Raw genomic sequence first — 15,264 nt, 5'->3', positions numbered from 1 at the left:
TGCAATTAAGTTTATAGTAAAAAAAAAATTGTAAATGTAATATTAAATCACATTACAGTTGTAATTAGAATCCAGTATTTTACATGTGCTATAGTGTGTTAGTCAATGCATCAAATTAAGTGTACTTTAAATTATTATATTATCTGCAAGTACAGTTGGTTACACTTTATTTTAAGGTTTAACTATACAGTACTGATTAATATTAATTAACAACCTGTACTTAGGATTGGTTTTTTAGTCTTAGTTCCTTGTAATTATGCATAAGTTACTGTTTACTATAGTAAATATATGTAACAAGGACACTGTAAAATAAAGTGTTACCATCCAGTTTATATATATATATATATATACACACATATAAGACTTGAAGTACGTTAAAAGTGTGCATCTTGAGCTGTTGTGCTCATGTGGGAGATCTGGGTTTGAATCTTCTTCTCTCTTTCCCCGTGGTTTCCTGATTATTCTATCTCTCCGTATCAAAAAGTTTCAAAAGTCTCCCAAAAAAGAAATGGCCTTTTGAACCAGTGTAGATCTGCTGATTAATTACCCATAATCCTTATCTGTCTTCAGCTGAAATCACAGTCTCGATAATTCAGATATATAACATTAACTGATGGTTTTATTTGTCTTACTTCAGGAGTTACTCCCGCTGGTGTTGATGTTCGAGCTGCCAGTCATAGTCCAGCTGAACCCTGACCCCAGCTCTCCTGCCATCCAGCACATCTCCCAGACATACAACATTTCTGTGGCCTTCAAACAGAGGTCCAGACTCTATGGAGCGACAGGAGTGGTGCGGGGCTCACAGAATAATGCTGCGGCCGTGAAGGTGAGACGCTCATACATGGGGGCATCATCTTTTTTCCCATTATTTATCATTGGTCATTTGGTAGGGTTGTGGATATATGTTATATTGCGCTTTTAAGTCGGAATATTGTGCTGTGACATCTAAGATATGTTAAGTCCTGTTTGTTTCTTAAAGAAGTTAATCACGAAAATAATGTAATATGTTTATAACTAATACATTTAAAATTAAATGGCTGCTGGCAATGCTTTAGACCGAGCATCTAGTGTGGGTAGAGCCTGTTATTCTTCCCAAGGAGAATCTTCTTCAATCTCTGGTCTTGAGGAAGAGTCTAGGGCTGGAGTTGTCCTGTGGGCTATTGGCTATGCCTGGTATGTGTTGAGATCTGGGGTGAGGAGGCCGTGCCAAAACCGCCTACGAATACGGCCAGAAAGGAACCCCAAAAGAGCCCCTTTGCCTTTCCTTTCTTCCCCTAGTTTTATGGCGTGCTGAAAGAAACTCCCAAATCTAGGCCATTCTCAGGGTCGTATATGCCAGATGGAATATCAAGAACATAAAGAGGTTCTTGTTTACTAAAACATGCTCCATTAGTGACAAAAATCCCAGTCGTGACTCGTTTAGCATGGTGGTTAAATTTGACTTGAGTCCGAAAAAAAGTGGTCAGTGAGGTATTGGTTAACATGATTTCACCAAGTAAAACATGTTCCTGGAACAACATTCCAGTCAACCAATTAGATTTGAGGGACAAGTTTACAGTTTATGTCAAGTTTAGGCTTACAACCAGGGTTAGATGCTTCTACTTCAGTGTTATTCACCTATAATTTCCCTCTGATGTTAGGGATAAGTTATGATAGGGTTAGGTTTAAGGGTAGGGATAGTGTTAGGACTTTTCAGAGAGAAATGTTGTTCCAGGATCAACACAATATGCTAATTCAGGAACATGTTTTACTTGACAAAATCACGGTGACCTGAGGTATTTACTGTTTCATTCAAGGTCAGAAATGAATTATGTTTAACCTGGAATCGATTTCCTGGGGTATTTTTGACCTTTGTAATGGCAATATTTATATCTACCTTATTAAATGTATCTTTGATGGCTTCTATGTCATACTTAAATTTAGCCGGTTACTCCAATTTATCAGAATACTATAGACTGTTACCGATAAAATTTGATCAACATCAACAACTTTACACTGCAAATGTGGCACAGAAGCTGCATCTTGCTTGGCATTATGCATTAGAAAATCAAGACTTAATATTGGTCATCTTAGTAGCATGAAAAACAAAACGATTACTCAAAATGGGAGTAAATTACAAAAAGTGAGTCAGTGGCCAGTGACTGAAAAAAAATCCTGTCATAATTAATGAACCTGTCTACACTGCACAATGGATCTCTTACTTACATCATATCTTTATGATGAGAGAATTTGTGAGAGCGCAGAACTTCGCCGTTTCAGTGAATTTTTTCACCGGTGACTATTCTAAACGCCTCTGATTGACCATTGCATTCATACACTCAACAGAAATGTATTGGTTTTAATTCTCAACGCTGTAAAAAACAGTTTTGTAAATTTATTGATTCAATGTGGTAGATGTTACCTAATTTCACTTTATTAATTTAAACTGTTGATTAAATTGCTTTAATGAACAGTTGTAATGTATGTACAGGCATTTTTTTGTTCCTCTTCTCTTGAATTTTGGTGGCTTTTTTCCCCTAAGCCCCTGTTAATTTCCACAACCGGTCTCGTTGCAGAGGGGCACAGCGGTGTTACTAGAGCACCTCGCGGGCAACCTGGCCAGCGCCATCACTGTCAGCACACAGCTTGACATCGCACCCCAGCACCACCTCTTCATGATGGGCCGCAACGGCAGCAACATCAAGCACATCATGCAGCGCACAGGAGCCCAGGTCCACTTCCCAGACCCCAACTGCCCGCAGAAGAAGTCCACCGTCTACGTGCAGGGGACCATTGACTCTGTGTGTCTGGCCCGTCAGTACCTGATGGTGAGAGATGTTTTGTCCTTTATTCCAGTGTTTCTGTCTTTCTTGTTCCACAGCGTTTGTGCTACTGACAAGAATGGGTGAAAAAAGTCTACACTTGAGCGCAGTGAATCTTTTTTCTTTTTGCTGTAAAATTTTTACTGTAAAAGAGACAATGACTGCATACGCATTTTGTATGTCCCAATCTAATTTTTTTTAAACATGAAAAGCAGTAAATTATACCTCCTGCAGACTCTCATGACTGTGTTAAGTTCAATAAATCTCTTAAAATATCAGATAATTTGACCTTTTTTTGACAGTTGATCGTGATTCACCAAAATTTTGGTCGGCCAAAACTGAAATCATTGACTGAAACAGCATTTAATAAACTGTTCTCCTTTGGCACGTTTTGACTGTGTCAGTGTCTATTTTTTGGATTGACAATATCGATTTCTCGTTTTTAATCAATCTTTCAGTAAATCTTTTAGTCTATGCTGTAGGCCTGTTCAGTCAATGCATGAGCAAAACTAAAAAACATATAAGCAATAAATCGCTTTTGATATGAAACAAAGTCTCCGCTTTCAGTCATTTTTTATAACGAAATTCATACAATAAATATTGTTTTAACGTTCTGCAATGTGGGGTGACAGATAACGGCATGTGAACTCTTTCCGGTCATCCTTCTCTTTACTACTAGCACAAAATAAACATGAATGAACATCAGAAGGTATGCTGAAAGATACAACTCATGTTCTCATGTATTTGCGCAATCAGTGTTTCAGCCGCAGAAAGACGTCAATAAACCAGCTTGTAAATAATGTACGATCATTACATTTACATTTTTACTTAACCTGTTGTCTTTTGTATTCAACAAATTCTTTATTACAAGCACTTTTTAAATATTTATAGTTCAACAACAAATTAATATATCATTAAAAGTTGATATAAAAGTGCCTTATATGCAATTTAAATATGTATATACAACTCAATTTTTATCTGAGTGTTGATTTATTAAGAGTAGTAGGTTCATTGATTATCAACTGAAATTTAGTTTTAGTTTTCGGCCAAATAAAAACTTTGGTTTCTGTAAAAAAAAAATTAAAAAAAATTGGTGCATCACTTGATGAAATTTACCTAGAAAAAGTATATATATATATATGATACCAACATATATTATTACTTTTTAATTAATGGTTACACCACATTATCATATTAAACTAGTGTTAAAATTATATAAAAGTTTTTCTTTTTTTGTCTGTGTAAAAGTCAAGATTTAGTTTTCCTGTCTTGGACATTTTTCATCTTTGGCCCAAAAATATCTAAACCATTAAAAGATAATACATTTAATTTAGAAGAAAAATTGGGCCATTAAACGGCCACCTAGCAACCGTCAAGTACACCCAAATTTTGCACAAGCGAGCATTTACTACTTCAGAAAATGTGAAGATTTTGTTTTTCTTCTCTTATTTTCATCTTCCCTCAAGCCACCAGAGAAATAGTGACTCTGGTTTGTCTCATTATGTGGTCTCCAAACAACACAGAAGAACATAAAAGTGACAAAGGCCGGGTCACCAGAAGAAGCATAAAAACACAATCCTTTTGAGGAACACACAAGTGGAGAAAGCGAAATAATTAGCCTTTCAACACTGCGGTCCTCTCTGGAGACAGATATCGGCCCGTCTGTCCCCGCAAGCCAGCCCAGTCCTGATTTAAACACGCAGCAGGAGGCCGAGGGAACAGACAGTATTCAAGAATAATTTATTCATGCTTTTTGGCTCGATTTAGATCCATTAAGGACATTTTTAGCATTTACAAATAAGACTGTCATAGCAGGCTTCCCACCACACAATCTAGCCTCTAGAACTTTTCCTGCATATTTAGCAGTTTCTTCACTGCCTGCTGAGTTAGCTGTGTCAGGAAAGGAAAAAGAAGGTCAAGGACCAGTAAATGAAAGCCTTACTCCTAGAGTACCTGCTGCTGTTTTTCTTTTCAACATGAGAAGTAGGTGATGGATCACTCCTGAATAACTGTAGCTTTGCTGCTTTAGGACTGAGGCCAACTGAGTCCTTGAAACACTTAACTTTCGACTCAATGAATGATTTACAACAGTGTAGAAAAACTTTGTTCATTTCTCTTTCTTGCTTTTTTCCTTGTGCTTTCTGCAGGGCTGCCTGCCACTGGTGCTGATGTTTGATATCAAAGAGGACATTGAGGTGGAACCACAGTGCATTACTTCCCTAATGGAACAGCTTGATGTGTTCATTAGCGTCAAACCAAAACCCAAGCAACCTAGCAAGGTTTGCACGCTCACCCAAACCTACATATACAACATTACATATGGTGGTGGACACCATATGTCTACATCACACTCTCAGCATGTTTTTGAGCCATTTTGCTATTACTCTCAATCAACCTGTTTCAAGGTGAGTTTTAGTGGATGAATGAAGTCAGTTCTCCTCACACTAACTATGATCCACTAATATTTGACAGCCAGAATATGTCTAAATACTACTTATACCCCTACTTATATTCTTTAAAAAATGTGCTTGTATATATTTATTTGAAAGAAATGCAGCATTTTTATATGTATTATATGCAATACCTTTCAAAAGTTTGGGATAAGTAAAAAAAAAAAAATGTTTTAAAAGATTTACAGTATAAAGAAGTTAATACTTTTATACAGCAAGGATGTGTTAAATTGATCAAAATTACAGTTTAAATTAATTAAAGACACTTATAATGTTACAAAATTTTAACAGTTTCCACAAAACAATTAAGCTACACAACAGCTTTGCCATTACATACTGTAAGTTAATAATGTTTCATAATATTACTGTTTTTACTGTTTTGTTTGAGCAAATCAATGCAGCCTTGGTGATTTTTGTTTTTTAGTGCCACCATGTAAGACACTTTGAATCAGATCAAGCATTAAGGGCTAGTTCTCTCAGAGGCTCAATATTAAGGCGCCTTAGTCTTGTAAAAGTAATGTATGGAACATATAGGATTTGTGGGTGGCTTACTACCAGGATGTGGAAACTGGGAATGCTTCACGTCTTTGGTCATGGTCAATGGTGAAATCCTATCCAGTGTTTTAGGCTAAATGGCAGCTCTGTAAATTATCAGTCTTATAGCAAAAACCTCAGTTTTTTCCATTTCAGTGATTTGTGTTGATGCCTCCAGCTTCTCTTTTTCACTCTGCTAATAGTGTGCTACAGTAGTAGCCTTGACTATTGTATACAGCACATATATAAGGAAGGAAGTATATTCTATACCACTTGAGGCGGGAAAAAAATGAGGACATGCAGAATTTCAGTACATACCAGGAAACCCCCGATTCATTTCAGATCAAAGAGTTCACCACTAATAAGCAGATCATTTTCAGCTTCATGATGATGTTAAATGGATCTTTAGAAATAAAAATACCATTGATGTTTTGAAATAAGAGTTTGACGTACAATGAAAACATACTGTACATTTCAGAAATCAAAACTTCCTCCTCAGTGAACAAAGACCATCTATTGAAATTGTTTAACCCCCTTTAAAAAGAAAAGCACATTATACTCATAATGATGACATTCTGCACTACAAAGACAAAAGGCAGTGACTACACCAATACTAGCACCAATTTTTTTAACAAAATGTGTAGTTAAGGACCATTCACACAGAACACATTTTTGCATCCGACTAATGCATGTTTATATAGAAAACAATCAATGCAGTGAAATGCAACAATGTGTGAACAGCCCCTGAAGGCCCCATATACTTCAAGCGAAATCGTGTGACGTCATTTCGAACAAAATCAGGCCAAAATGAAGTTTGTTTGGAGTTTGTTTCTGGAGATCAAGACAGTTTGCCAAACCCAGTGGTGTCCAAACCTGCTCCTGGAGGACCAGTGTCCTTTAGAGCAGTGGCTCCCAACCCTGGTCCTGGAGTTCCCCCAACAAAATGAATTGATGAGTTGAAACAGGCGTGTTTGATTAGAGAGACATCTAAACTGTGCAGTACTCCAGGATCAGGGTTGGGAACCACTGCTTCAGAGTTTAGATTCAACTTGCCTCAACACACCTGCCTGGAAGTTTCTAGTGTACTCAGGCTAAATCCGAAATCGCCCCCTAAACCCTCAATTCCCTGCGTTAGTCGTAACTCGTTTATGTCCACTATGGTTTCGGACACCACTACAAATGGGTGTCCTCTCAAATAATGCCCTACTTGAGGGTATAGGGACGATTTCGGATTCAGCTTTAGTCCTAGTAAAACCTTGATTAGCTGGTTCAGGTGTTTTTAATTTGGGGAGGAGCTAATCTCTGCAGGACTGTGGCCCTCCAGGAGCAGGATTGGACACCCCTGGTCAAAGCGAACCTTCAGGAAAAGTTAATACCTTCGAACTACCATTGGTCCGTGGCGACGTAATCATCTACCTACGTAATAGATAGTTGTGCGCTGAGGCTCTACCTTCTTTGATGTGGAATTATCGAGGTCAGACGTCTGCAAGTAAAACATGACGTGGCTTGACTGGAGAGCCAAATTGCAGAGCTTGTGCAAACATATCCCCATCGCTATGATCAGATGCTTTCTTAAAGGTGCATTGCAAGTCTCTAAGTTTTTGCAGAACTATGCCCCCTCTGGCGACAAGCGAAACTGCAACACTGCAACTGAACGCGCATGACGTCACGCCCAGTCTCAAATTCCGACCCGAATCCCTCTTATTTATTTTACTGTACAGGATTATAGAGGCAATCGCATTGATCAGAGAAGGGCTCAGTCAGCCCATCAGGCAATTGTTTAAGCATGTATGGGTTAGAAAAACGGGTATTTTTAACATGAAATGTTGCGCAATGCACCTTTAACTGCTGTTTTCTTACTTCTGTCATTTTTGTTGTGTGTTTATTTTGTTATTGAGAGCAAAGCGCGCAACATATTTATATTCACCTAAAAGCCGCTCTCTGCAGCGTGGGTGTGTCAGGATGTTCTCTAACATATCTCGACTTCTTTTTACCCCACTGATTGAAGAACTTTGCTATGAGTATATTGGAGCCTTTATTGTCTTCATGAGAACTTATTGTCTTGTTCTGCTCTGACATTTACTGTCATTTCACTGACAAACAAACACTGTAATAATCAAATATAGTGCTTACTAGTGGAAGGGAGCTGATTTCTAAACTCTAATCTCTTTTTTCTGTGGGCTGTCAGTCAGTGATAGTTAAGAGTGTGGAGAGGAACGCTCTGAACATGTATGAGGCCAGACGCTATCTATTGGGTTTGGAGAGCAGCGGTGTATCAGTCCCCACCAACACCTGCAGCATCACCAGCAGTAATGGTGGCAGTCCTCCGTGTATCCCTGTCCCACCTCCAGCTCTCAGCTGTCCCGTGGGGCTCGACATCTTGGCCTCAGCCGGCCTCGGCCTCACCAGCCTGGGTAAGACAACAGTGAATTTATGTTATGTTGACTATAAAAGTGTATTCTAGTCTATTAATCAGCTTGACTTCAATTTTCATGAATCTATTTTTTGTGGATTGAAACTGGAGGATACGATACAATGTTCAAATGTCGAAATGCAGGTCTGTGAAAACAATACAAAAAGTTAGGTGGGCATTATAAGCAACCATTAGGCTTAGCCTTCTGCATGGTCCTAAAGTTGTTGTTACACGACCGTGTATTTCGACGCAAGGGCGGGAAAACCCGTCAAGTCAATGAGATAGCATCAATACCAAACAACAATGATCCAATCAAATCCCGATGGACAAAATCGAGTCCTGTCCTACATTTTTTTCGTAACACTTTAGTTTAGGGTCCAATTCTCACTATTAACTAGTTGCTTATTCGCAATGTTACTAGCAATGCATATTACTAGGATAATAGCTATTTAATTAGTATGTATAAATCACATATAAATGCCTTATTCTGCACAACCATATTCTTTATCCCTTAATCCTACCTAATACCTAAACTTAACAAATACCTTACTAACTTTTAATAAACAGTAATTAAGAGTTTATTGAGGCGTAGTTAATAGTGAGAAATGGACCTTGATCTAAAGTGTGACCATTTTTTTTCTTGTTCAAGAAGCCATTTCACTTGGATATACATCACAATAGGGAAGAAAAAGTATATCGCAACTTATGTTTCATGCCGACTATAAAATTTGTTGTTGAAATTAACACGGTATAAGCTGATGAGTCCAGCAAGGTGTACAGCTTGCATAGTAAGTGTCTTTATTTGTGTTAAGTATAATTTCGACAGTGTGTGAATGGTTTATTGTCTCTGACCTGCAGGTCTTCTTGGACCTACAACAGCCTCCATGACAGGACACTCCACCAACTCCCTTCTCAACGCTCTCAACAGCTCCATCAGCCCATTACAGACACCCTCCTCTGGAACGCCCAGCCCCACTCTCTGGTCCAACTCACTGGCCAGTCCCGCCAGCACACCAGGTAAAGAGATGAATGACTGACATGAGTTTCTTCTCAAACAATCACACTCAATATGCATTCATCGTCTCATGTGTATATGAGTATCTTTTTGGTCCACTTGTGATAGGGTCTCAGTTCGCTTTACAATCACATTGTTTTTTAGAACAATTGTTTATTATTTTATTTTATTTTATTGTTATATTAAATATTGGGATTTTATTATACAACAGTGATATTTATCTAGAGTCTCAGTCCACTTTACAATCACATTGTTGTTGTTTAAGAACCAAGTCCATTATTTTATTTGAAATTTATTTTTTTATATTAAGTGAAAATTCAAACCATGCTGGCTCATTTTTTTTCTTTAGGATTCTCATCGCCCTTGATGATTCACCCAGCCACCCAGGCCACTCTAACTAGCATCTTGCTGTCAGGAGTACCAGGCTACACCCACAACACTCCATCCCCCCCGCCAGGTCTCGCCCCTATTGACGCCCAAGTCAACGGAGTATCAGACTGCAGTAAAGCTGTGTCCACCCTCTGTAGCAAAGTGAGCACGCCTTCTTTCACTATCACGAGATAGTGTTATATATATATATGGTTATGCTAAAAAGCTGTCTTGAATATCTCTCATAGTTTGTCATCTTGGACTTCCTCTTGACCAGAATATTGTGTGCATGTGTTGTGTAGCAGCCCAGCACCATGTACAGCAGAATGTCTGCAGCGTCTCTCGCAGATAAAGTTCTGACCGCAGCTCATGGTGACTCCGTGCAGGAAGCCAGTCCTCACTGCCCTTCTGAACCAATGTCCAGCAAGTCCAGCCAAGACCAAGGTCTGCATTACCCACAGCTCCTCATTACAAGATGCATTTCTCTCCACAGCAAAAATCACTTACTTGACTTGAAATTTTGTCTGATTTTCCATAAATTATTTATATAATTTTATATTTTACAGTCAAACCAAAATTTATTCAGACACCTTGCTATCCTAACTTACATAAATGAACTATAGTGTTCTGCACCCACTAGTAAAAAAATATCCAAAATGATATATGGTGTCTGAATAATTTTTGGTTTGATTGTATATTATATTATTAATAATCTATGAATTGAATTTATAATTAATTTGTAAATTTTTATTAACAATTGTATATATAATTTTATTATTTATATAATTTGATAAAATTATTTATATTTTATATGATCTATTTTAAGCTTAAACAGTTCTAATCATCAAAGAATCCTGAAAGTATCACGATTTCCACAACAAATATTAAACAGCACAACTGTTTTCAACATTGATAATAATAATAAGAAGAAATATTACCTGAGCATCAAATCAGCATATTTGAATGATTTCTGAAGGATCATGTGACACTGAAGACTGGAGTAATAATGCAAAAAATTCAGTTTTGCATCACAGGAATAAATGACATTTTGAAATATGTTAAAATAGAAAGCAGTTCTTTAAAATATTTCACAATATTACAGTTTTTACTGTATTTTTGATCAAATAAATGTAGCCGTGGTGAGCATAAGAGAATTCTTTCAATCCCAAACACTATAATGTGTGTGTTTGTGTGCGTGCGTGTGTATAGATACACACACACACAAACACACACACACACACACACACACACATTCCTAAAGTCAATTAAGTGTGATGGCGTACTCTACAAGAGTGATTCCTGACATTTGTCAGAATTGAGTAATTTTATCTGGTAAATGCCAGCAAGCTTTATTTGTATTGCAATGTATGCCATGTGAATCAACACTTCATGCATGCCAATTTCCAAGGCTAAATAAATTGAAAGATATATTATACTCACCTTTATTCATGCCTAATGCAACCAGTGACATTCACTGCTGAATCCTGTCAACCGTTTGATGAACACTTGAAACAACTCCTTGACCTTCTCTAGATTGAAAGCCGAGAATTTACTGACTTTGGTCAGTCTAATTATGGATAAATATAAACTCAGTTCCAAATGGTAATACCATTCCTTCCTGCTCTATGAACGGGGCATTTGTGGAAATACAAGGCCAAGGTTTTCCGTGCTCCGGCATTGTTAAAGCTGTTTGAGTTGGCCCTACATCCATTTAGCCTGTGTGTTTTTGCTTTCAGATGAGGCGAAGTCAATTCAATCTCGTTATTCCTTAAAAGCAGTGATGGTAAATGGCGTGTTAGATTCTCTGATGCTGAGTGCTGCAGGAATACAATCTCAAACTACTCAGCTAAAACGTTCAATATGTAGGCTTGAGGAAAGAAAAACACCGTCGCGTCTATATGTGTGTGTGTGTGTTTCAGGCTCGGATACGTTCGTGGAGGTGGGCATGCCCCGAAGCCCTTCTCACTCGGGAAACAGCAATGAACTGAAGCAGATGTTGGCGTCCTGTAAGACAACATCAGGAAAGAGGCAAGCCCTGGAGCTGCTACAGGGCACCAAGAACTCCCTCCTACAGTACGAACACACATCACTCGACAGTCAATCACTAGTCCACGTTAGAGGTAGCTGATAATGCAACATGTTTACTCCTATTCTTTTACCTATCTAGTTCAGAGTGTCTGTTGTCGGACTCTGACTCCAGCGCCTCTGAGAGTCCGGTGGCTGATAAACGCGCTCCGGGGAGCGAGAGAGCGGCGGAACGGGCCGCTCAGCAGAACTCGGACAGAATCCGCCTTTCTCCCCAGTCCTCCTTCTCCAGTATGCAGGTGATGCACTCTTAATGTCACTTCGAATCTCGTCAGGCGCTTCCCTTAGTTTAAAAAACAATTAGCAGCCGTGAATATCACATTTAACTCTCAGCGTTTCAGACTAACACCCCTCATGGATATAATAGCTACACTCTGGTCAAAAGTTTCAGTTTTCTTAATGTTTTTGAAAGTCTCTTATGCTCACCAAGGCTGTATTTATTGGATCAAAAATACAGTAAAAAGTTTGTCAATTGTGATTACAATTTAAAAGAACTCTTTTCTATTTGAATGTATTTTTAAAATGTAATTCATTCCTGTGATGGCAAAGCGGAATTTTCCGCATCATTACTTCAGTCTTTAGTGTCACATGACCCTTCAGAAATCTTTCTAATATGACGATTTGGTGCTCAGTTATTATCAGTGATTATTGGTGCTCAATTATTAATAATGGTTCTTAATATTATCAGCATTGAAAACAATTTTTGCGTTTGAAAACAGTATTTCTTAATAATTTTGTGGAAACCTTGATAATTCTTTTTTCAGGATTCTTTGATGAATAGAAAGTTCAAAAGAACAGCTTTTATTTGAAATAGAAACCTTTTGTAACAATAAATAAATGCCTTTACTGTCAGTTTTGATCAATTTCATGCATTCTTGCCAAATAAAAGTATTAATTTCTTTTGAATGGTAGTGTATCACGGTTTCCACAAAAATATTAAGCATCAAAAACTGTCAACATTAATAGCAAAAAAAAAATCTTGAACAGCAAATCCGCTTAATATAATGATTTCTGAAGGATCATGTGACACTGAAGACTGGAGAAATAATGCTGAAAATTCAGCTTTTCCATCACAGGATTAAATTACCTTTAAAAAATATATTAAAATAGAAAAAGTTATTTTAAATTCTAATAAAATTTCACAATTTTCCTGTTTTTACTGTATTTCTGATTAAAAAAATGGAGCCTTAGTGAGGATAAGAGACATTAAAAAAATCTGAATTATTCCAAACTTTTGACCGGCAGTATATGTGCGCCTGTGTCTGTGTCGTGATCTCATGTCCTGCCTCTCAAGACAATGCAGTGTTTCTAAAACGACAGAAAGTCAACACTATTCTGTCCGCCACAGTCTGCTAAATGGTTTTGAAAGAATGAGGCAATGTTTACCATTTTCCTTTCTCATACTATAAACCAATCTGACAGGAGAAATGAGGGACATAACTCTTAAATCCTTTCCAACAGCCTAAACATTCTTTGCTTTCTCTCTGTTCACCTCTACAGGCGTTCGACTACGAGCAAAAGAAGTTATTGGCGACCAAAGGTATGTGACTGACCAATCAGAACGCAGTTAAAGCTCTATACCGAACTTTAAGAGTGTCTCCCACCCATCTATATTGTTAAAAACAATTCTGCTGGTAGGCGGTTTGAGGAATTGGAAACCGGTTATGTTTAGTCTAGTGTGCCAGCAATGAACAAAGCAAGACTACAGTGTCTTCATATGCTGAATGTCTGGCAATGAGTAGGGTGTCATTAAAGTCCTGTTTCACATTCACGGTAAATAAACTCTGCCTCATAAAGCTTCTCCACACCTCACGTCCTGTGTCCAGTGTTCACACTGTAAACTATGGGCCTGAGAATGCGGAATGTACCCAGTGTAAACGCTTTTCTTTACCTCATACTGTTAACGGTTCTTTGTTAATGATTTATGTTGGAACTGTATTGAAATGTGGCACGGTTTTATTGTAAAACTCTGGGTTTGGCCGATTTAGCACAATGTTAGGGAATTTGGCATTAAAGGGATAGTTCACCCAAAAATGAAAATTCTGTCAGTAATTACTCACCCTCATGTTGTCCCAACCCCGTAAGACCTTCGTTCATCTTCGGAACACAAATTAAGATATTTTTGATTAAATCTGAGAGCTGGCTCCCTCCTCCATAGACTTCTAAGGGACTGAAACTTGCTGGCCCAGAAAAGTTATTAAAGAGATCGTTAATATAGTCCAAGTGACCACAGTGGCTGAATCTTAAGTTTATCAAGCGACGAGAATACTTTTTGCGTTGGAACAACATGAGGGTGAGTAATTACTGACAGAATTTTCATTTTTGGGTGAACTATCCCTTTAAATTCTAGACCAACTAATTATAAATTCTCATAAAAAAACATCAATACCGTTTATGTTTCAGCATTTTTTGTTCATTTGTTTCTCTCTCTTATTTTTATATTTATACTGTCTATCTGTCACACCTAGTCCGTCTGTGTCGACGTAAGGCCTATGTCGTCGGGACCACGTGTGATTTAGAAATTACCCCCCCACATCTGATTTCCGTGTGGCGCATTCGCACGGGATAAGCGAAGTGATTTTACTCACTTATCTCCCGGATATGATGTCAATAGGCTATTGCTTGGAAATGTCTTGTCATTTCAAGAAAATTGCTTTAATGAAAAGTAATATTATACAATTAAAATTAATTATTAAAAAAATATATATATAATATTTATATTCAGTTATATATACAATTCAATTATATTTTATAATATATATAATTATATATATATTATATTGTATATATTATAAAATATATAATGGAATATAAAATAAATAAATGTTGTAAATTGTAATGTAAATATATATTTTTCTATTTAGGACTGGAAACTGGCATAATTCTTGATGAGATTCACATGTGTGATTCTGAATAAAGTGTGATGCATAGGCAGTGACTTCGACTGTGTTTCTCGTTTCAGCCATGTTAAAGAAGCCAGTGGTGACGGAGGTCCGTACCCCCACAAACACATGGAGCGGTCTGGGCTTCTCAAAGTCTATGCCTGCAGAAACTATTAAGGAGCTGCGCAGGGCGAACCACGTCTCTTATAAACCTACCATGTCAACTACATATGAGGTAAAGTCAAAAAACTCCAGCAGATGGGAGAAGCATATGCCTCCTATGATTGTAGTTCATCCGGTGCATTCTTTCTCACTGATGTTGCTTAGCTCTGGCAGTGCCTATAGGCTTGTTTTTATCATTTTGTAATGATACATCACTGCAGGTTTTTAGTGGAATAAACATGATCTGTGATATGTATTTGTCTAAGGGGTCGCCTCTAGCCCTGTCCCGCTCCAACAGTAGAGAGGGGATGGCGAGTGGCAGCGACTCGGATAACTGGAGGGAAAGGAATGGGAGCGGGCTCCCGATACACAGCGAATTCCCCTCTCCCATCAGTCCAAAAAGGAAGCAGAACAAAACAGGTGTGCTCTTCAGTCAACAGGACTGTATTAATGTGACAAAATAAAAGACAAAAATTGCTAAATATCAGTATGTTAGTGATATTAAAGGTAATTTAAAACATAATTTAACTTTATAGGTGACAGAATTGATACA

At 37.7% G+C, this 15,264-nt stretch overlaps 1 protein-coding gene across 1 annotated transcript in view; it reads left to right on the top strand.

The window, feature by feature from the left end:
• Positions 1 to 15,264, top strand: part of bicc1 (BicC family RNA binding protein 1) — a 92,300-nt gene that overhangs the window by 60,684 nt on the left and 16,352 nt on the right. The window contains exons 7-18 of the mRNA XM_081392653.1: positions 638 to 826; positions 2,556 to 2,807; positions 4,949 to 5,080; positions 7,974 to 8,199; positions 9,057 to 9,215; positions 9,563 to 9,744; positions 9,885 to 10,026; positions 11,502 to 11,655; positions 11,750 to 11,906; positions 13,168 to 13,207; positions 14,630 to 14,784; positions 14,978 to 15,131. Of these exons, the coding sequence (XP_081248779.1) occupies positions 638 to 826; positions 2,556 to 2,807; positions 4,949 to 5,080; positions 7,974 to 8,199; positions 9,057 to 9,215; positions 9,563 to 9,744; positions 9,885 to 10,026; positions 11,502 to 11,655; positions 11,750 to 11,906; positions 13,168 to 13,207; positions 14,630 to 14,784; positions 14,978 to 15,131 (1,942 nt within the window). The remainder of the gene's footprint in view (positions 1 to 637; positions 827 to 2,555; positions 2,808 to 4,948; positions 5,081 to 7,973; positions 8,200 to 9,056; positions 9,216 to 9,562; positions 9,745 to 9,884; positions 10,027 to 11,501; positions 11,656 to 11,749; positions 11,907 to 13,167; positions 13,208 to 14,629; positions 14,785 to 14,977; positions 15,132 to 15,264) is intronic.

This window comes from Scardinius erythrophthalmus (assembly GCF_964197995.2).
Source record: "Scardinius erythrophthalmus genome assembly, chromosome: 18".
NCBI classification, from domain to species: Eukaryota; Metazoa; Chordata; class Actinopteri; order Cypriniformes; family Leuciscidae; genus Scardinius; species Scardinius erythrophthalmus.
This window is presented reverse-complemented; position numbering and strand designations above follow the sequence as displayed.